Source organism: Pelodiscus sinensis, chromosome 2, assembly GCF_049634645.1.
Source record: "Pelodiscus sinensis isolate JC-2024 chromosome 2, ASM4963464v1, whole genome shotgun sequence".
Classification (NCBI taxonomy): Eukaryota; Metazoa; Chordata; order Testudines; family Trionychidae; genus Pelodiscus; species Pelodiscus sinensis.
Window position 1 is genome coordinate 167,830,403 of NC_134712.1, and position 20,729 is coordinate 167,851,131.

Sequence of the window (20,729 nt, forward strand, 5' to 3'; positions counted from 1 at the left end):
GAATTCCATTGAGTTTTGGATCAGGCTCTTACTTGATAATTTATGAACTGCAAATTAGAAGAGATCTACTGTAGTTAATGCAGAATTATGGACAAGTTGATGTATTAAGATTTAAGCAGGGATGGATGGGTATGACTCTACAGTTTGAAGTCACAGACATTTATTAGAGTGAAATTTGATTTGCACATATTCATTATCCTTCTATATTAACTTTTCACAAACAATTGAGCACTGTGACTAGAATTTGCACTGTGGCATCTAACTCCTTTGGGTTTTTAAAAAATTCTTACACTGTAGCTTTATCACGGCTGGTAGTCATGGATCTTGAATTCTATGGAGAATTCTCTGAAGTCTTTAGAGAAATCACTCACCTCCCACGTCTGGTTGCAGGTATATGCGAAACCTTCATATTTTCCTTGTACAGTGTGGTTTTTGTATGAGTTTAAAGTGAGCATCTCTCCTCTAACAGAATGAAGTTCCTGAAGCTAAGAAAGAGGAATGTTTGCTAGATCTGGACTTTGATCCTTTCAAACCAGAAGTGGTATCAACAGGAATAACCCATTCACCCATCTCTCAGGTATTTCTTTGTAAGAGGTATTTATGCAGGAATAGAACATGCTGAATTTTGCTCATGAATTAATGAATGATGGATTTTCCATAGAGTAATTGAGAAAAATTGTAACCTTGCCAAGCCTACCAGTTTTTTTTAATCCAACCTTGACTCTCTGTTGCTCACAAGATGCTCAGTCTTAAAGGGTCCACATACTGTCACTTTGCTATGATAGAGTTCCTGAACTAAGTACAGAATATGAACTGATTGGCTTTCTTTTTCATACATCTGTTTTAGTTATGACTACAAGAAAAAGAAAAGAAAATGGTCCTGTGAGATAATATAGTGAAAAATTATTCTATACTATATAACAATCTATGCCATGTTGACTGAAGGTAGTAGTTTCCCTCATCAAAGTTTTAGGTAATATGGGAGTTGCTAGCTTTCTGCTTGCTTGACCTAGTGAAGTTGCAATGTTAACCTCCTATCTACTAACTAATGCGAATAGAATCTTTTCTAAATATCCAAGGTGGAAAAAGTTTCTCTGGGCAGCAAGGACCTGTCTCTGTATAGCAGGCAGATAAACTATGTTTACATTCTGCTAACAATGCACATAAGTTTCAGTGTGATTCTGGCCTGACATGGTTTAAAGTGTTTATAGATAGTCTAAATTAACCGGTGAGGAGCTCAAGGGTGGTAGAAAGTGAGAGGACAAGAAGCCAGCTGGTTGAGATAATCCAGGTTCTCCTGCTGATCTTTGTGAATTAATTTATTTGGTGAGAATGCCTGGTTATGTAATAGATCTGTGATAATTTCCAATTATACACATGGGAACAAAAAAAATCACAATATCCGCTCTCCAGATTTCAAGACAGGGTTTTTATTCCAATTGTCCCAGTGTTTGCAGAAAGCTTAGTAGTTGTGGTGCTATGCCACCTCCTACTTGTTTTTTAATTCCCCTATCTGTAAAAAAAAAAAGAAAAAAAAAAGAAATCATTGGAATTTAGATTTCTGCATTCAGTGTTAACAGAAAATACCAGCTTTGACTCTGCTAGCTCTGCCCTTTCAGCTCCTTACTTAATAATCCTTAACTTGATTAGAGAAGTGGGAGAATTAAACACAAAATATGAAATTTTCATAAGAGCATTTGAGCTCTGACTGCATAATGTACTAATTGCAGTAGGTTTTTATTTTTGCAGTGGATAGAAATATTTGCCTACATGAAATATAGAAAACCATTGAACAGAGACTATTTATATTCTCTGTGTATTCCCAAGTAGGTGCATAGGAGGCATTTACCAACTACTTCCTCCCTCCCCCCAAAACATACAGAAAGGGATTATCTTTGTGTGAGTGAGACATAGCTCTGTGCCTCCCTACTGAGGGAGGATATCCTTGAGAATTACAATCCACTATTCTGACTAGATGTGACTGAGTCATTTACTGTGAAAACATAGTCAGGATGAAGTCTGTGATCTCAGTATTTGGAGAGCCCTATAATACTACCAAGGGGAGGGGTAGCTAAAGATGGAGTTCCAGCCTCAGCACTTTCTGAGCTTATGTTGGTTTTACTCCAGCCTCTTATCTGCTAGACCAGGGGTTTTCAACTTTTTTTTCTCTCTGGGGCCCCTCTCAACATGCTATAAAAACTCCAGGCCCAGCAGGAGGAGGGAGGACTCAGGTCAGGGGCTTTGGGCATAGGCATAGTTTGGCTTCTATTTGGGAGGAGCAGAGGCCAGTCGGGTTTAAGCCACCTCTGCATGATAGGGTTAAGGGAGGGAACGCTGCCTCCACCCCTACTCACCTTTGCAGGACACCCACCCTGTCTGGATTGGTGGGTGGCTGCATACAAAAATTATAACTCAAAGATGGGGGGCTTAGTTCAACAAATTTGAAAACCGTTTAGGGTGCCCGGAGGAAGTAACTAGGGGCTAAGTGCAGACATGGCAGGCCCGAGGCTATGTATGGACTAGGGAGTAGTTTTGGGTGTAGGGAAAGGATAGCTCCGGGTGCTGGGAGGGAGGTAGCTGGGGCTGGGTGCACAGAAGGGATAGCTTAGGGTATAGGGAGGAAGTATTTCAGGGCATAGGGAGAGACATACTAGCAGCCAGGGGCTCTGATAGCCTCCACCAGTCCCTGGGCAAGGTGTGTGGGGTTGGGAGAGGACTGGCTGTGTACTCCCAGAAGGGGAGCAGGGGAGGGGATGGGAGCAGCCAGCACTCCATGCTGCCTGGAGCACACCATGCCGCCCCACCGAGGTCTTAGAGCACCCAGAGTGTACGACAGTCCAGTGGCAATTTAAAGGGCCCAGTGCTCTGGCTGTCACTACTGCTGCAATTGCAGCAGTGGTGGCTGGGAACCCCAGAGCCCTTTGAATCACCAGGTCCCAGGACAACTGCCCCCTATGTCCTCCCCCTGTTGACAGGACTGGTAGGGGCTGCATGCGGGCAAGGGGCAGCTCAGCTTTATAGGGAGAGGGGCACTAGGGGCTGTGTCTAGGAGGGCTCTCCTGGGGTCCCTGTTGTCAGAGGGGTTTTCTAGCCATGGAGCCAGGTGTCTCCACCCGGACAACTTTCATCAGCTGCCTTGGTGGGAGCAAAGAGGGCAGGGAGCTGAGACGCACTCAACTAGGAGATGAGGGAACTTTGCCACTGCCTGGTCAATGGCACTAGCCCAAGCAGCAGCTGCCCCGCACTGCCTGGCTCCAGCTTCCCACCTCCAACCTGGCAAGAGGGCAGAGAGATGAGATGGGGTAATGGGGGGGGGGAAGGGTTAGGGGGAGTGTTGAGCTGCCCCTGGGAATGCCATGCTCTTGCACTGCAGTTCAGGGGTTGGGGGCAATACCCTCCATGTCCCTAACTGTGCCAGTGGGCCTGGGTCTCTGCCCCATAGGGAACACCAGGACTTGGGGCTCCAAATTCTGTCCTGCATGGGCATCAGCCCCCTGGGGGGTGCTGTAGATGAGGGCTTCAGTCCTGCACCCCTCAGCTTCCACCATGCAGGGGGCACCATGGATTGGGCCTTCAACCCTGTGCATCCTGATATCAGCCCCATAGAGGGGTGTTAGGGCTCTGGGTCTGGATTTCCACCCTGGGGCCCCACAGCTCCCTTGAAAGGGCTTGTGGATCCCCAGTTGAGAACTGCTGTGCTAGACTATCAGGGGGTGTTGTGATTCTTTTTTCCTCTCACTAAACTGCACTGAGGCAGTGTACTGAAGGTAAGCACAGTCTTCTGTGCAGTGGCTCCCAAATTTCTTCCCTACCTGCCATTTAAGTCCCCCACCACTGCAAACAGACTCTGAAAAGTGCCCGTCTGCCCTCGTTTCTGGCTCTGTGGCCCTCAATCCACAAATGCCTGGACTATTTTCCCTCTGACTCCCCCAGTCTGCCAGCAGTAATATCCTCTCCTCCCACCACACTCACAGACCAGCCTCTGTCTCTTCTCTCTCCATTAATTATGACACATGCACCTCACAAGGACCTAGTCTCAATCACCCCCTAGCTACTAAGCTCACCCAGAGGAACATTCTGATCTTCACCTGAGTCCTGCTGCTATCCGGTCTCCCAGAGCATGCAGTCATGCCTCAGATGTCAAATCTCTATACCATCCACATCTTAAATCCACCTTTTCCATAGGGGCCACCTGTATGGGAATGAAATAACATCCCTTAGGGTTAATATTGCTTTAAATAATTTTGGTTGCTGGCATTTTGCAACTGCACAGTCAAGTTAGTGCTATTGAAGTGTGTTTAAAGACATCTCCATCAGCCTAAGAAAGACCAGCATTGTGAATTTTTTTTGTTTTGTGTTTTTTTTTTAAACAGTAGAATTGGGAGAAATAGTTCTCCTTTCATGCCAGAGTTGTATTTCCTTCACACCATGGAGCTTTCAGGATTGGGGAAGATTACTAGGCTGTGAGGGAGGAGAGAGAAAAGGAGGCATTTTCCCCCCAAACGCCACTCTTATCCAGTAGCAAAAAAGCCACAACTCAGAGTAGGGTTGCCAGTGGAAATGTAGCAGAGCCTTAGTTGTAGTAGTAATGACAGACATCAACCTGGGATGCAACCCTCCATCTTGGACTTTACAATTACCTCTCATTCACACTGGGACTTTTAATGTGAATAAATACGATCATTTCCTTGAGTTGCAGAATTGGATCCATAACTTTTCAGGAAAGTATTGATATATAACTAATAGACTATTAAGATGCATGCAGATGAATATCAATTTGGATATACCCATGAAAGAAATAATTACTTGGGAATAAACTAATTGAGAACTGGATGATGTTCATCCGCAGTAATTGTTTTGATTTACGAAAAGGGGTTTGTAGTCGTGAAAAATTGGAGTAGTTTATTACATAAGCAGCATACTACATGCTTCAGGCATTCATTACATTGAGGGTGCAGTCATTTAGCAAGACAGGAAGGCAAATGCAATATGCTCCATCCTCAAAGTTAGGAAAATATTTAGTAGCAGTTCTCCAAACAGTTTTTGATTTTTTTTTGTAGTTGTGCTTTTATTTTGTAACCACTTTGGAGCATTAGTTTTTAAGGTATCCCAGCTGCCCCTTTTGACCAATGAAGACCATTCTGAGATGGGGGATTATTAATATCAGGACTGAATTTAGCTTTCATGTATCCATTGGTCTGTCCATCCATCTCTGTCCCTTTTGCTCATGGCGAGACGGCTCAGAGTGTAAACAAATACAAACCAATTCTGAGGGTTTAAAAGTTGCCACTTGATTTCACCTAGAGGGGTAAGTTTTTCCCTGGGTCCCTACAACAGCCACACAAGATTATCCATGTCCCTTGATTTTTGAATGAAATCTTGATACTTTAATAGCTGTGTGAGGCAGAGATACCCCTGCCTCTGACATTGCTAAAATCACTACAAGCATTCTCCTTGTTGTGGCCGTACAGCTAGATTGGCCCTTCTTCTGATAAGATGCTAACTTCTGTGACCTCTGTCCACAGAAAGGGATATTTTAATAGATTCAGAGGTATGAAAATCTAGTGTGCTGAGTGAGGGATTGAGAGCAAGGGATTCCTTTATCCTGGTTCTAACCATAGTCCTCTCATTGCATTGGTCAAGGCACAATCTTTTTTGCTTTTGTCTGCGTTTGTAAAATAAAACGGTACCTCCCTACCTTGCACAGGAATTGTCACAAGACCCCCCCGGTGACTGGTAAGCCAGACTTCTGGTTTATAAGAGCAATTGTCTCTTGCAAACTCATTTATTTATTGATTACTATGATGATGAGCCAAGCAGCTAGCCTTCGTTTCTGTAGCAACAGAGGGCTGGAGAGACCTGAAAACAAGAATGGCCATAATGATTATTGCCAGGTGCTTCGAAGGAATGAACAGAACAGGCAATCATCAAGTGATCCATCCCCTGTCTTCCATTTAAGCTTCTGGCATATAAAGGCTGGGAACACTAAGAGCATGCTGTTGCATTCCTGTCCATCCTGACTAATAAACATTGGTGGATCTATCTTCCCTATCTGAAGTTCTTGTATGCTAATCATATGCATAGGGGTGTGATCTCACTGGAGAAGTGCAGTTTGGTTGTAGTAGAAACTATCACAACCCTCCCTTTGCCCTTCCCCAGCCTTAAAAAATACACTAAGACTGTGCTTAAACACTGTGTATAGTTACAGCACTACATAAATAAGTTCTAACACACAGTGTACAAACAGTATTTTCACCAATATATTTTTTCTCCTTTTCCAGACATTACCCTGGGATTTATGGACGGTAAGATTGAAATGTATATTGTGTACTGAGATGTTTTCGTGCCTCTGAACCTGTAGCACTCTAGAGGATTTGTAATCATTTTCACATAAGGCAAAATGAAACATTTGCAGAGAATGCCAAAATATTTTACAGTATGTGAAGCCCACCTAACATTCTTAGGAACAAACAGAAAAATGTTTTTATTATTTGGACAACAAAAAGCAAACAGCTTTAGTCAATCTGGTTAATAGGATTTTGCCACTTATGGCATTTTTTGGCTTTAAAATTGCCATGCTGGTGATTCAAGGTCCAATAAAGCCATTTTTACCAAGGTAATTCAAAGTTATTTATTTTTCTTATTAGTGCAAACAACAAATTGCACTACATTAAGAGTGTATGACCTTTATTGTCTAGCTCCTATATAACAAATCTCTCTGGGGTTTAGTTTTAGAAGAATCTTCAGCCAGAGTCCAGTAATAACCCCAGAAGTGAATTAAGCCACCACAATCCTATTTTAATAATGTACCTTTATGCCATTGGCACAGCCACCACTCCATCCTCAAGAGCTGTTGCTCATCCCATCACAATACTGTATAAGGCCATTAGGGAATGTTACATCTGAGTCCCTTTGAGAGTTTCCATCATGTATAAAGAAGGTTTGACTGTTCTTGATTGACAGCCAATTTAACACTTACCCCTATCTAAATGCCTACATGTGTAAAACAGTATGATTCAAAGCAATAATTCTGGTGAGAGAGCTTTACCGTAGGGATCTGATCTTAACCCTCCGGAGGTCAATAAGCTTTCAATGAGGATATAGACAGCCTGATTTGGTAAGAGGCTAGGGGTGTTCTCAGCTGCCTATTTATGATCACATTGGGGAGGTGGAATTGTTTCCCTCTTGGGATGAAATTAACTCCTGGATTTAAATGATATAAAGTGAACCTTCTCTCTAAACCCTTCATTAGCTGCTGAACAGGTGTCTCATTATCAGGAGATACAATTCCTCCTCACCCAACCCATGTAAATCAAATGGTCTAGAACCTCATCTAGTGTCTGAAGGGGTGGGGCGGGCTGAGGTAAGCCATTCAGAAAATGCCTGCAACTGGCCTGGAGCAGCAGTGGCAGCAGGCAGGAGCTCCAGGTGCTTTTGTATCACCAGGCTTTGGAGCAGTTTCCTCTGTTGTGCCCTTCCTTCCCCATCCCCATTAGCAGGCCTGGCCCAGAAAGTTTTGCCTCATGTTCACTGCTTCAGGAGCAACATGCAAAACCTTCAAGGGTGGTTTATAAGCAAGCAGGGAAACCAAACAGGGTTTGGGAGCTCTGGGGACAGAAATAGGAGAGCTGGACACAGAGGTGGAAGGCAATTCTATATGAAGGGAAGGAGAGTCTTACAGAACAGAAGTGGCAGTGCTACTGCAAAAGAGGTATTTCTGTTAAGGAATTGTTCCAATCCAGGTTCACTTGGTTAACCTGAGTACAGCTATTTTCTGCTTTTATTCTCACATACTTAATAGCTATTGGAAGGTGGTTATGGATGCTACTGGTCACCTGTTTTCAGATTTCTCGGATTGTATTTCCTTTTAACGTAATTTCATCTACTTTTGTATTTTTCAAAATTCAGAAAGAGAATGGAACTTTAAATTTTAAAAGTAAGAGTGAACATAGCATAAGCTGCTCTCATGTAGAGAAGCAGCTACTACTGTAGAATGTACAACTGCTCTTTCTCCCATCTCCTGCTGCTAAATCAGTGCTGTGCAGAAAGACGACAGCTTATTTTCATGAGCTTTCTTCCAGCTTTGTGTCAAAGTGATAGCTGCCTACACGTCCTGAGGCGCCAAAGAACTCTAATCTGTTTCCTTGTACAGGCTTAAGTAGCACAGAAATCTGTGGATCTTTTCTGTTGACTCAAGGCCTTAAGTAGCAAAACAGGTAGCAAGTGTAATGCTCATCTCTGCTTCTTAGGGAGGATTAAACAGAGTCCAGAATAAAAAATAAGATTTAATCTATATATTTTAGTTAGAATTAAAAAAAATAATAATTTCAAAGCTAGTGTAAATGTTTTGAGAACATCTTGAAGTCATAACATTAAATGAATAGTGGATGTTTTGTGTAAGTTTGCTGGCCTCACATTTTTCTTTTGTAGCTTGTCAATATTTTTCTTTGTTATAGCTCATTCCAATTCCCTCTGCTCTTATAAAAACAAGTAACAAGCTTGTCAAAGGCATCACTGTTAAATAGTTTGGATTGGAAGTTTCACAAGCTGTATTATATTGTGAACTTCCTCTTAACAGGCAGATTGAATCAGATTCACCTTTGCCCTGCACTTTGAGTAGTCTCTTGTACCAGTGTAAAGTGATTTTTAAATAGATAGCACTTTAATTTGTAGGCATTTTAATTTTTCAGCATTTTACACCCATTTGGCACTGATGTCATTGCAAAGTGGATGGCAAAAGAGAATCGGACCTACAGGTTGAACCTCTAAAATCCGGGACTCTCTGGTCCAGCAACATCTGTGATCTGGCAGGACCAGAGAGACCCAGATGGCCAGATTCAGAAGCGCATCCTGGGCTGAGCTGATGTTGGGTAGTGTAGACCCTGTAGGGGCTGGCATGGCATAGGGAGGTGCAGCCCCAGTTGGGGCTGGAGGCAGCAGGGCTGGTAGCCAGGAGCACCGTTCTGGCCAGGGTGGGTGGTGGGAAGCACAGCCCTGGCCAGTGCTGGAGTCAACAGCGCCAGCGCCTAGGTATGCAGCCCAGCCTGGCACTGTGGGGCTCACAGCCCCAGCCAGGTCTGGAGTCAGCAGGGTGGCCCTTGTCTGGAGCTGGTGCAGTGTGTGGGCAGGGGTGGCTAGACACAGCAGGGCAGGCGGTATAGAGTGCCGCCCGAGCTGGGAGCAGAACCCTACATCTGGGTAGGGAGCCTTGACCTCCCCTGGTCTGGCAAATTCTGTGGTTCAGGTCCTGAGGATGCCGGACAAGGGAGGTTCGACCTGTATTTACAGTAAGTCCCCTGCCAGAGTTGTCTAAAGGAAGTTAATGTAAATGACATTAGACCCATTATTGATCTCTCTAGTATTACTGTGTCTCTCCAGTATTTTTAAACCAACATGGCTGTAACTGCACTGCATAGACTAGGCCTATTATCTTTTGAATCACTTCCCGTCCTATTCATGATCAGACAAAGCAATCTCCCTTTTTTCTGGTGTTTCAATAAGTTCCTTGTTATTAATAAGTTCCAAGCACCGAAACGACTTGCATGGAACATCATCAGGGAACTATTTAATATATGTTTAGCTACTTTTAGTGTGAGTTAGCAGCTCAAAAGATGGAGAAGAGCCAGCATCATTGTGATCAGCCAGCTTTGAGCTGCTCCTGCCAGCTCCATAACCACTGGTAATCCATATGGCACTGAAAAGAAACCACTAGTTTAGATAAATCACGGGGTTTAATATGACATTTGTTTATTTATATGGTTTTCTTCCAAACAGACAAGCAGTGAACTGGTGCAGCCGGTAAGTAAACCTCCTAAAACTCTGTTTTGAGACTCATGGCTTAATTAGTGTGGTGTAATATAGTTCTCTCTTTTGCCTTTCAATACCATTCTCTAGATTTCTAGCTATTGTGTTCAAATACTGCAAACCACATAACTTTTCCTTAAACAGTATAATTTAGTCATTTTGCATTCTTTATCTTTAAACTAAAATTACTATATAAAAATATCAATGTTGTGTTTTCTTATCAAGTCCACCGTTATCTTTTTTTCATCTTGTTCTTTTCTTTGCTTTTCTGTCTGCCTAAAGCCTGACTCTTCAAAAAGTCTTTCCCTGTGTAACCTGGTCATGGAGGAACCCCCAAACAATGGGTCAACAGAAGATATTAACAGATCCCATTCTGATCTAGGTTCACTCAGCTGGGGCCTAGAACTTAGCACAGCCAGTGTCAGCCAGGAGATCACTGCAGGTGGCTCTTTGCCCGAGGCAGAGCAAACCTCAAGAGAATCCACTGGTACATTGTCTGTTAGTGTTTGGTCTGCTGTAGGTGAGCAGGAGGATCATGCACCAGGGTCCTCTTCTGTAGATGGAAATCAGAGGACTTCACTGAAGGCACATTCAGATGCTAGAAGCATCCCATGGGAAGATTTGGAGACCAATCAGCCTTTTGTGAATGAATCCAGTTGTGAGATGCCGGTCATGGGAACTGATAGCTTATTGGATGACTCCCCAAGTGATGTGGAAAAGGCAGCGGGGAAGAAGCAGAAGGAAGAAGAGTCTATGTGGGCAGGTGTGGAGCCATGTGAAAAGGTAGAGACCAGAGCTGTTAACTTCAAGGAGATAAAGCATACAAAGGAGTTTGAAGAGACAGATTATGAAAATAAAGAACACAGTGAAGTAGAACCTCATAAGGGCTTAGCAGAACAAGACCATCAGATCCTAGAAAACAATGAGATAGAAACTGTATGGGAGTCAGAATATAATAACGAGCAAACTGAGCTAAATGTTGACAATTACCTTGAGGAAACTGGTCCAGAAAACCATGGGCAAATAAAATTTAAAGGTGTTAATGTCATTCAAGAGATAGATGGAGGTGTTCCTGGAAGTCTGAGTGCAGGGCTGGAAGATGAGGCCAACATAGCAATGAACACATGTAAACATGTAGGATGTGCTGATACTGAACCTGAGAATGTCTTAGATATTTGGAATTGTGTCCATGAAACAGAGTGTTTGGATGACTTAGATCCTGCTGGCAGTGTTATTGGAGGCAGTACAGCCATGGAGGGCATAAATGTTACGGGACATAGAGTCCTAGATGTTACAGAGCACTCTGAGAAGGACACTGCAGTTGTTGGGAAAGTTCTGTGCGATGCGGAATTATTCAGTGCAGAAGAGTCTGTTAAAGAAACAGAAGACAATAGCTTCGGCGCCCTCTCAAATGGTAGTGCTGCTGCTGAGTGTCAAGCTGCCTTTATACCCTTTGAAAAAGAATTGGCACTGCAGCTTGAGTCAGCTGACAAAGCTAATGCAAAGTGCAGTCATTCTTGTTTAGATAATGTGGAAGATAAATTGATAGTTAGGGCAACACCTACAGTGACCGAAGACCATAGTTGTAACATTAGTGTCCCTGGAGGAGCCTTGGAAACAGATCCCTGGCTGGCAAACTGGGATCCAACCGTTAATAATGATCCCTGGGGGTTTTCTAGTCTGACAGATGGCCAACCAAATGGATTTGATAGCTGGCCCTTTCCCCCTAAGCAACAAGACTCAGAGGAAAGTAATATGGAAAACACCTGGCCAAGCTTTAGTGATAAATGGTCTACCCAAGACTTAGGAGGTATAGATAGTAGCTGGGGAGATATGGGTGTAACCACAAGCAATAAAAATCAGGAGGTATCTTTAAAACAAGGCACATCTGGGGAGCAGGCAAGCATTAGCAATCCTGCACCAAGCAAGGAAATAGCTAGGCCCTTGGTTCTGTTTCAAGTGGGAAATTCCAGAAATGCTAGCACCGAGAGTTCAACTAGTCCCAAAGACTATGAGACCAACAACTCAGATTTATCTGAAGATGAAATTGCTAATCGGAGATATGGATTGTTGTACCAGGAAATTGAGGCTGATAAAGAAGAGGTACCTACCCCAGTGTGTAGCATAGTCTAGAAAAAGAGTTCCTTAGGTTGTACTTAACCCTGTGTTTTATAAACAGTCTGTTTACATGTCCTCCCCTGCCTCTTCTGAACCTTTGCTAATCTTGTTGAAAATTTCTCATGCAACTGTCCAACATGTGGTGCAGCTGTAAACCATCAAGGCCCCTTTTGCATTTTATGATTTTTTTTAAATATACACCTACAGTCTTTTCAAAATCCTAAGATCTATCATTCTGCCTTCTTGTAGTCTGTTAAAGAGTTATTAAGTAACTTCTCTCATTAACTGTCTTGCCCTTCATCTTTTCATTGTATTTTATTTTTGGTGTATTTTTTGGCATTTGTTAAATTTGTTAATAAATAACACTGAGTTAATAAACTAATGATAATTATTTGTTCTGCTCTTCACTTCTATTAGGCATCCAGCAGCACATTTAATGGATTCACGCAGGTAAGAAATAAAAACGTCTGAGAGCTATTTCTGTGCAGTTGAGAATGGATCAGGTCAGCCCTGATGTGTCCTCTGCCAGAAGCATCAAGAGAAGATGACAATACCACATCACGAGTTACCTCTTCCAGACCCCAAATGTTGTACATAGTGGGCATATTCATGTGGATAGCTTTAATTAGTTAGCTTGGATACCAAAGTGTTCCAAGATGGATTTCCTCATAGGCTAGTCCCATGAGTAATTACTCAGGCTTTTGAGTGGAATTGTCCAGTTTGCATCAGACAAGTTTCAGTATGTCTGTACAAGCTGCAGTCACAACCCAGGCCTACAGTGTAGACATACCCAATGTCATTAGAGTGACCAGATGTCCTAATTTTATAAGGATTGTCCCAATAGTCTGGGCTTTGTTTTTATACAGGTGCTTGTCATGCACACCCTTCCTATCACCATCCTGGATGATTACGACTTGCTACCTGACCATCCTAAATGTCACTGATATGGTGCCAATATTTCAGGGGATATCTTGGCTCCATGGAAGTCAATGCCAAACTCCCTCCACTTTTGTGGGGCCAAAGTTTTACCCATGAAGCAACTGTGTTTTAGATTTCTAGTTGAATTTTCGGAAGCTAATTTTACTCAGATACCAAAATGTTAAAAGCGAAAATTCATATTCTTATCCTGACTTTTTGTCTTTTATCTTCTTTTTTTTTAAATCTCACTCTCAGTGAAGAAGTTAAGTTTTAGACTAATTGTAAGCCATAGAATTTACAAGGGTATATGCTGAGTCTCTAAGGCAGAACTGGGTCCTTCCTTGGGTTGGAGGCCACTGACCCACAGAAAAATCAATCGGGGAATCAAATGAGAAGCCAAAAAAAAAAAAAAAAAGCCACCCCCCCAAATCCTTACTGACATGGCCCGAAAGAGAGAAACAGTTCCCTCACAGAGCAGAGCCTAGTAGGGCCCAGGTTAATAGATTGTGTGTGCTCCAGCCCCACAGGGGGACAGCAAGGAGCTGGAGTGTCAGCACAGGCTCCCTAGTGGTGAGGGGGAGCCACAAGCCTTGGGGGCCAGATTCAGGCAAGCCATAGGTTCCCCACTCCTGCTCTAAGGGGTGCAACAAATGGGTTAGGGTGGGGAAAAGCACTTTAAATGATTTTTGCATGCCTCACAATCTTAGGCTGCGCCAGGGCCCCCAGCATAACTTAGGCAGCCCTTGGTCATATGTAAGATTCAGCAGTCCCGCTGGGGTACCTTCTGGGCATGCTGCTCGGTATCTCTGCAGTGCTGTGGCCAAGCCCCTGACACTTTGTCCACACTCACCGACCTTATCCTAAATCTTGTGATGGAGTTCTCAGAAGGTACATGAGCTTCTAACTCCTAGCACCATTTTGCCCAGTACAGGGGTTTGGAATGGGGAAGAAAATCTTACCCTTAATTTCTTACAGAACCAAATCTGTAAAATAAATCAAAGGTATCATTGAATTCAGCGGGACCAGAATTTATCCTCATTATTTTGTAAATCATGTGACTGCATATAATGAACCATATTTTTTAAATCCGTCTTCTACCTTTGCACTTGCAACTTGTAGATACTATTTGTTTCCATAATTATACGGTGGGACAGATAACATCATAGGGACATCTCTGCATCTTTACCTGCTAAGATAACTTGGTGATGGGTGCAGAAAAAAACTTAAAAGGGATAAAACTGACTAGAGCAAATAATTACAAGCACAGAAATGCATGCCAATTCTTAAAATGCTGCCTCATTACGTGTGGATTTTAAATTGACACTAAGATTTTCAAATGAGCGTTGGTCAGACAATGGTCTTGTTGAAATATATAGCAAACATAAAAGATACTGAATACATAGTACTTATAAAACAACCAAGCGGAGCTAGTCAGAATGTTTTGATTTTTAAAAAAATGTTGAAGATGCTGTTTCGAAAAGCCATGGGCATTTTTTAAATAAATTTCAATGTCAGTAAAAATTCCAATTGAAATTTTTTCTAAGTTTTTTGCTTTTGTTCTTAATTGGTAAAAATTTGAACTTCATTGCTCAAGGGAAAAAAATCCCACTTTTTCCTCACCTTTGTATTCTTTTCTCTTTTTTCTCAAAAGGAAAAGTGCACAATGTAATAAAAAAAAAGTTAGATAAAATATAAAAGACCCTACTTTACCTCCCTTTTAAACTTTTCTCCACTGGAAAAGGATTGGGGAAAGATAGAGAGGAGAATAGGGAGGAGGGTTATTTAAATTTTTTTTAATAATAAAAAAATTCTAAAACTTTCATCACAAAAGTGCGTGAAGATTCTAAAATGAAATTAAAAATCCATTCTTTGAAAATGTTTCACAAAATATACTAATCTTTTTTTGAACAGCTGTACAGTATAGTTGATAATATCTTCCAGAGAGAAACAGAGGGAAATTTGGGTTTTTATAATAAACATTTAACAAATGTAAATTTATTGCATCCAAGGAACTCAAATTGTAAAAAAAAGCCCAATATTTGTTTTATACTATAATTTTCCACAGGAAGTTAGAATACCAGGTAGTGTTTAGTTAACCTTTGTAGAGTTAGCCAAACTTTAGTTATCCAAGTCTGTTATGTGAAAACAGAAACGTTCAATACATGTAACAAAATTCCATACTAATGTGTAAAAAAAATCTGTCCAACTTGCTTTTATATCCCCTATCTCATTTAGATAAGCAGATTTTAACTGTCTGAAGGTAGTTTCATTTGTTTAAATTCCTTTTTTTTTTTTGTAGTTTCCTTTCAATTTTTTAAAATGTCTTCATGGGTTTTGAAACAATCATGCAACATGACATATAAAATTGAACATAAACTGTGGGCTGACAACAGCCAATCATTTTGCACAAGTCTTCTTCTAGTGAATAAAAATAGAGCATGTCACTAGGGTAAATGGGAAGTCAAAATTAGGTTCTGAGAGTGCAATTCTCATCCCTACTCCAGCCACCTTACAATGTAGAAAAGAGCCAGAGCCATGTAAAAGGAGGCCCTAAGAAACCCAGGTCCAGCCAAGAGGAAACTTCAGTGTGGAAGCTCAGGAAAACAGTTTCAAGTTGTCTTCTAAGGACTCTCTAATAAATCCTGATATACAGGAGATGTGCTGAGACATGCCTGGGAATAGGCAGGCCCATAGCACAGGATTATGGAGATTCTGAACAGTGCTGTCTCTGAACAGCTGGGGACAGGCTGCCATAATTTTGCCCATTCATAGCTTCCCAGGCCTCAGTGCAGCCCAGAATCAGGAGAATACAAAGGTGATTTATAGCAGGCATATCATAGACTCACATCCCTCTACTTTGAATAGTCCCTTACAATATGTGCTAACTACTTATGCTAAACATTCTGCTCCATCTTGTATTTTGCTGGGACACTGGGAGTCACAGGCAGGAAGAGAAGCTATGAGTGGCCTGAAGATTTCTCTCTCTCTCAACAATAGCAGCTGGCAGTGGGCCCATCAGCCACCGTGGGTCCAGGGGCAAGGTGTGGGAGCGCACTGCACTCCTAATGGGGTGGAGCCTTGCATGGAAGGGGTGAGACTGAGGGCAGTCAGTCTTTAGTGCCCCCCCAGATCACAGTACTGATCACACCCCCCAGTTCTGAGAACCACACAGAGTGCCCAGCATAGCTCTCCGACACTTCCATGGCAATTCAAGGGTTGCCCAGAGCTCCAGCTGCCACCAAAGTAGCTGCAGGGGTGGCTGGGAGCTCCAGGCCCCTTTGAAATGTTGGGCCCTGGGGCAACTGTCTCCTTTGCCCCAATCCTCCCCCCACCATTGGCAGGCCTGACAGCTGGTCCAATAAAAGATATTACCTCATCTACCTTGTCTCTCTAGGGCTATGTCTACACCGCCACTTTTTATCGGAAGAAAGTATGCAAATTGCACTCCGCAATTTGTGTTCCTTTTTCCGATAGTTTTGTCAGAAGAGGCTTTTCTGAAATTTGGCCCATCTACACTGGGTCAAATTTTAGAAAAACCTCCTCTTTCAGAAGAGCCCTTCTCCCTCATGGCATGAGGAATACAGGGCTTCTGAAAGAGTGTGTCTACTCTTCCACAAAAAATGTCAGAAGAGCAGATGTGTTCCCTGGACGCTGCACAGTTTTTCCTGGATACCTCTGTTATCCCGGAAAAACTCTGTAGTCTAGACATAGCCTAGTAGAACTGTTGTAAGTTAGGTGCATTGTGTGAGACAGTGAACTTAGATTTACATTTCTATGCCTTCATCAGGATAACATCTAATAGACTTTTTTAAATTCTTCCATATAGTATTTTTTAAAACTAGAATATATTTAATTGTCTTCATTTGAAATAAACTTATTAAAATGATCTGTTTCAGATCTGAATCTCCTTAACTTACTTAAGTAATGCTCTGGAGTCAATGAGAGCTTTTCCTCATTAAGCCTTACAGAAGGAAACTGTTCGTAGACTTCTACAAGATTGCTTAAAATATTTTTTCTTGCTTCCTTCTTGGATATTTTTTTCCTTCCTTAGGATACTTCACTATTCACAGTGCAGTCAAATCAGGATATGGTCGATAACTTGGTAAGTTTTGGCTTCTATTTCTTTTTTTTTAAATGTTCTATAAACTTTGAGTTTTTGCAAATGCATCTATTGCACCGATGTGCTTCTTTCTTTTAAATCATGTATCCTTTGCCTTCAAGGCTGGCCTAAGGATTCTCTGTAGTGGTGAACTTTTCCCCACTCAAACATTCTTGTACAGAAGCAAACCAATCCAAAATAAAACCCACAACAACCAGAAACATTGTTCTGCATCCAGCATCTTAAAAAGGGATGTTTTTCAAATATTTCAAGTTTAATTTCTAGCATTTTAGTTTTATAGTTTAACAGGAATGGCCTATTTGCACATAATTTACATTAATTTATGTAACTGCTACAATCCGTGCATTAACTAAGCAGATGCTGGCCCAAAATAGTACCAACTTTATATTCTGTATTACAACAATACATTAGCTTTTTCACGTTTCAAATGTTACTTTTCATCTGTAGTTTTTCATATATTTAATCAGACACGTTCTTTTTCCAGAGAAGGTCCAGAGAAGAGCAACAAAAATGATTAAAGGTCTACAAAGCATGACCTATGAGGGAAGACTGAAAGAATTAGGCTTGTTTAGTTTAGAAAAGACGACTGAGGGGAGGACATAATAGAGGTTTTCAAGTATCTAAAAGGGTATTACAAAGAGGAGGGGAAAAAATTGTTCTTCTTGGCTTCTGATGATAGGACAACAAGCAATGGGCTTAAATTGCAGCCAGGGAGGTTTAGGTTGGACATTAGGAAAAACTTCCTACCTGTCAGGGTGGTTAAACACTGGAATAAATTGCCTAGGGGGGTTGTGAAATCTCCATCATTGGAGATATTTAAGAGCAGGTTATCTATCAGGGATGATCTAGATGGTGCTTGGTCCTGCTGTGAGGGCAGGGGACTAGACTTGATGACCTCTCGAGGTGCCTTCCAGTTATAGTATTTTATGATTCTATGACTTTTATTAATGAAGACATTTTATTAGAAATGTTTGTGCATATGATCATGCTCTGGTAGACAGTTAGTTCTCACCAACATTCTACTGCAGTTTTGATTTAGCTAAAGGCGATACAGAAATGTGAAGTGTCAGTGTAGTAGTAGAGACATAAACTATAAATGCTAGTTGGCAGTGGCAAGAGTTTGAAAGTATTATTTAGGGTGGCTTCCATATAGTATATATACACATATTTCCAGAAGAGTAATCAAATACTGTATTTCAGTAAGTATACTCTGGGCATTATTTTGCGGCAGTTCAAACAGGGCAAACAGACTGAAGATTACTTGATAAATCCTATTGTGTGCAAGCAACTTGAAGAAAATCAATGTAATCTGCATTATAGCAATTGTCTTAAGTAGCTACAATTACTTATACTTAAGCCTCAGGAAACTCATTAGTGGCCAACAGTAGGTAGAAATGCCTAGTGTTTTTCATTCCAGTTTCTGATTTCTTCTTTGTGAAATACCATACAGCTAATATTAATCTACTATGTACTCCACGCTATTTACTCCGCAGTGTGATATACTATAATGAATGTTTTTATACTATGCCAACTCCTGATATCCTTATTTAGGTAAAGACCTATTGACTGCAAAGGGAGTTAGCCTGTTTAAGGAATGAGTGAAAAATAAATAAAGGCCTCTTGCTTTTACTTGAAAAGTATTGAAAAAGAAAATGTTTTTATATCTTAGGGTATGTCTACACAGCAGAGCTAAAGTCAAATTAAGCTATGCAACTTCAACTATGTCATTTGCATAGCTTAAGTTGAAATAGCTTAAATTGAAATAGCTTAATTTGGCTTTTGGCGCTGTCTACACAGCATGATGTTGAAGGAAGAACTCTCTTCCTTTGACTTCCCTTACTCCTTGTAAAATGAGGGTTACCATGAGTCAAAGTAAGAAGTTCTCCAGCTCAACATTATTTCAAAATAAAGGCTTGTAGTTTACACGTGAACTATGCTATTTTGGAATAACGCTAGTTATTCCAAAATAACACTGCTGTGTAGATGTACCCCATGAGACTTTTACAGATGCTGCCTTTTATATCACAAGAACCCTTCCGCCCAACTGTGTGGTGGTGTCAAATGTGAATGAAGATGCTTGACTGAAGTAACTAACTTCTGAGCTTTGCAGTAAACAAAATAATTAGTTCATGGTGGACTAATCCAGTAAGTTTGTTTTGACTGGTTGAGCTAGTTATTCTGTGTAAGTGATCCCAACCTATAAAGCTCCTGCTATGTAGAAGTACTCCTATCCTAAGTATTTTTATCCCTTGGAGTAAACACTATTACAATTATAGTTTGGAAGCGGTCTTATGAAATGTGGAAGTTAGTATATATGTGGGGAAATCATTTTGGGTGGGTGAGGGGCACTTTACTGCAGGGCTCTTGTTCCTTGATGTGCTAACAACAAATATATGCTAAAATTCAGCAGAGTTTGAGCCACAGTGACGTGGCTCAGAAGATGGATTCCACATAGGTGACTGGTGTGGAGTTAACTATTAGAGCAGTGTTCCTCAAAGTGATCCATGGACCCACTCTGAGAAAGTTTCCAACAGGCCGCTCGGGTTTGTTTATTTACTGGCTCCGCAACCATGGAGCCTCGTGTCTCCCATTGGCTGTAGTTTGCCATTTGCAGCCAAGGAGAGCCTCAGGAAGCAGCAGCAGTCCAGGTCACACCACTTCCCATGACTCCTCTTGGCTGCAAACAGTGAACCTCAGCCAATGGGAGCTACGAGGCTTCGTGGCTATGGAGCCAGTAAGTAAACACACCAGAACTGCCAGTTAGTGGCTTTCTCAGAATGGGTCTGCAGACCACTCTGAGAAATGCTGTAGTAGAGGGAGAGTGTATTAATCACAAATTGTTTTCCCCTTCCCCGATTTCAAATGATCTTCATCACTGATTTTTCCATTTAAAATAAAAGCTAACTAAAACTGAGGTCGAAGAAGTGCCATCTTTGGAACCCGAGGCTGAAGAACCCCCCGTTCCCTCTGTTGCGGCAGCTGCTCCTGATCAAGAAGCTCAGTTTGCTGAGCCTAGTGAGCCAGCAGAGGAAGCTGTGGTGAGTGACCAATACCTCATGCCCCAGCTTTCGTCTTATTTGGTTCTTTGTTCATCATTGCGTATGTGTCCACCACATTTCAGCCATCCTTTCCATTTTTATTCCTCTTTACTTTTAAGGCTGGTTTCCGTTCTAGCCTCCAAGGCCACAACAGGCTTTCCCAAAGTCATGTGTGAGCCTTTTAACCCTTAAAATGCCATTCCTCTGTGGTTGGCATTTTAAGAGTGAAATTCAACTGAACTACTCTGGATTCAGATATTGTCATTGTTACATTAGAAGTGCTGTTTCACCTAGTCTCTCTGCAGATGCCAATAACTGTAGTTTATCACATGCAAGAGGCGTTCTTCACAGCCAGAAAATGAGGTGCTTAAATTTTGCAGAAATTCCTCTCGACCGGAAAGAAGGGCTAGTACTGCATGCCAATCAGGTGTAACTAGAGTTGGGGTTTCATTCAGTGGTGTCAGATCAATAATCCTGATGTCAGCTCTGTTTGATTCATACAGCCTTAAATGCACATGAATGCTTGACACCAACTAAGAGGTTGGGCTCAGTGCTGTGTAGTCATAATTTATTGCTCTTGTTCAGGGAGTACAAATAATATACTGCAGCTCTGAAAAGAGTTTAGTATATTTTTTCTAACTATCTGGGTCCAATAGCTGGCCTATTTGGTGCGGAGGAGCGTGCAGAAGCCATATATTCATCCATACCTACCCTGACCATTTGCCCCTGGA

General features: G+C 41.7%; 1 protein-coding gene and 1 long non-coding RNA gene across 5 annotated transcripts in view; one reads left to right on the plus strand and one right to left on the minus strand.

Moving 5' to 3' along the window:
* AMPH (amphiphysin) overlaps window positions 1-20,729 on the plus strand; it is a 182,259-nt gene that overhangs the window by 136,201 nt on the left and 25,329 nt on the right. For both annotated transcript variants that reach the window (XM_006124072.4, XM_006124073.4), the window contains exons 12-17: window positions 470-577; window positions 6,282-6,305; window positions 9,775-9,798; window positions 12,340-12,372; window positions 16,892-16,942; window positions 19,861-19,998. In XM_006124072.4, the coding sequence (XP_006124134.2) occupies window positions 470-577; window positions 6,282-6,305; window positions 9,775-9,798; window positions 12,340-12,372; window positions 16,892-16,942; window positions 19,861-19,998 (378 nt within the window). The remainder of the gene's footprint in view (window positions 1-469; window positions 578-6,281; window positions 6,306-9,774; window positions 9,799-12,339; window positions 12,373-16,891; window positions 16,943-19,860; window positions 19,999-20,729) is intronic.
* The window catches only part of LOC142827268 (uncharacterized), a 154,601-nt gene that overhangs the window by 5,971 nt on the left and 127,901 nt on the right, over window positions 1-20,729 (minus strand). Inside the window, exons 3-4 of one of the 3 annotated variants that reach the window (XR_012901874.1) lie at window positions 4,089-4,192; window positions 372-1,513 (exon numbers count right to left, since the gene is read on the minus strand). The exons of 1 other annotated variant lie outside the window; for it this stretch is intronic. This is a non-coding gene — a long non-coding RNA (uncharacterized LOC142827268). One more of the 3 variants, XR_012901876.1, reaches the window with a different exon arrangement.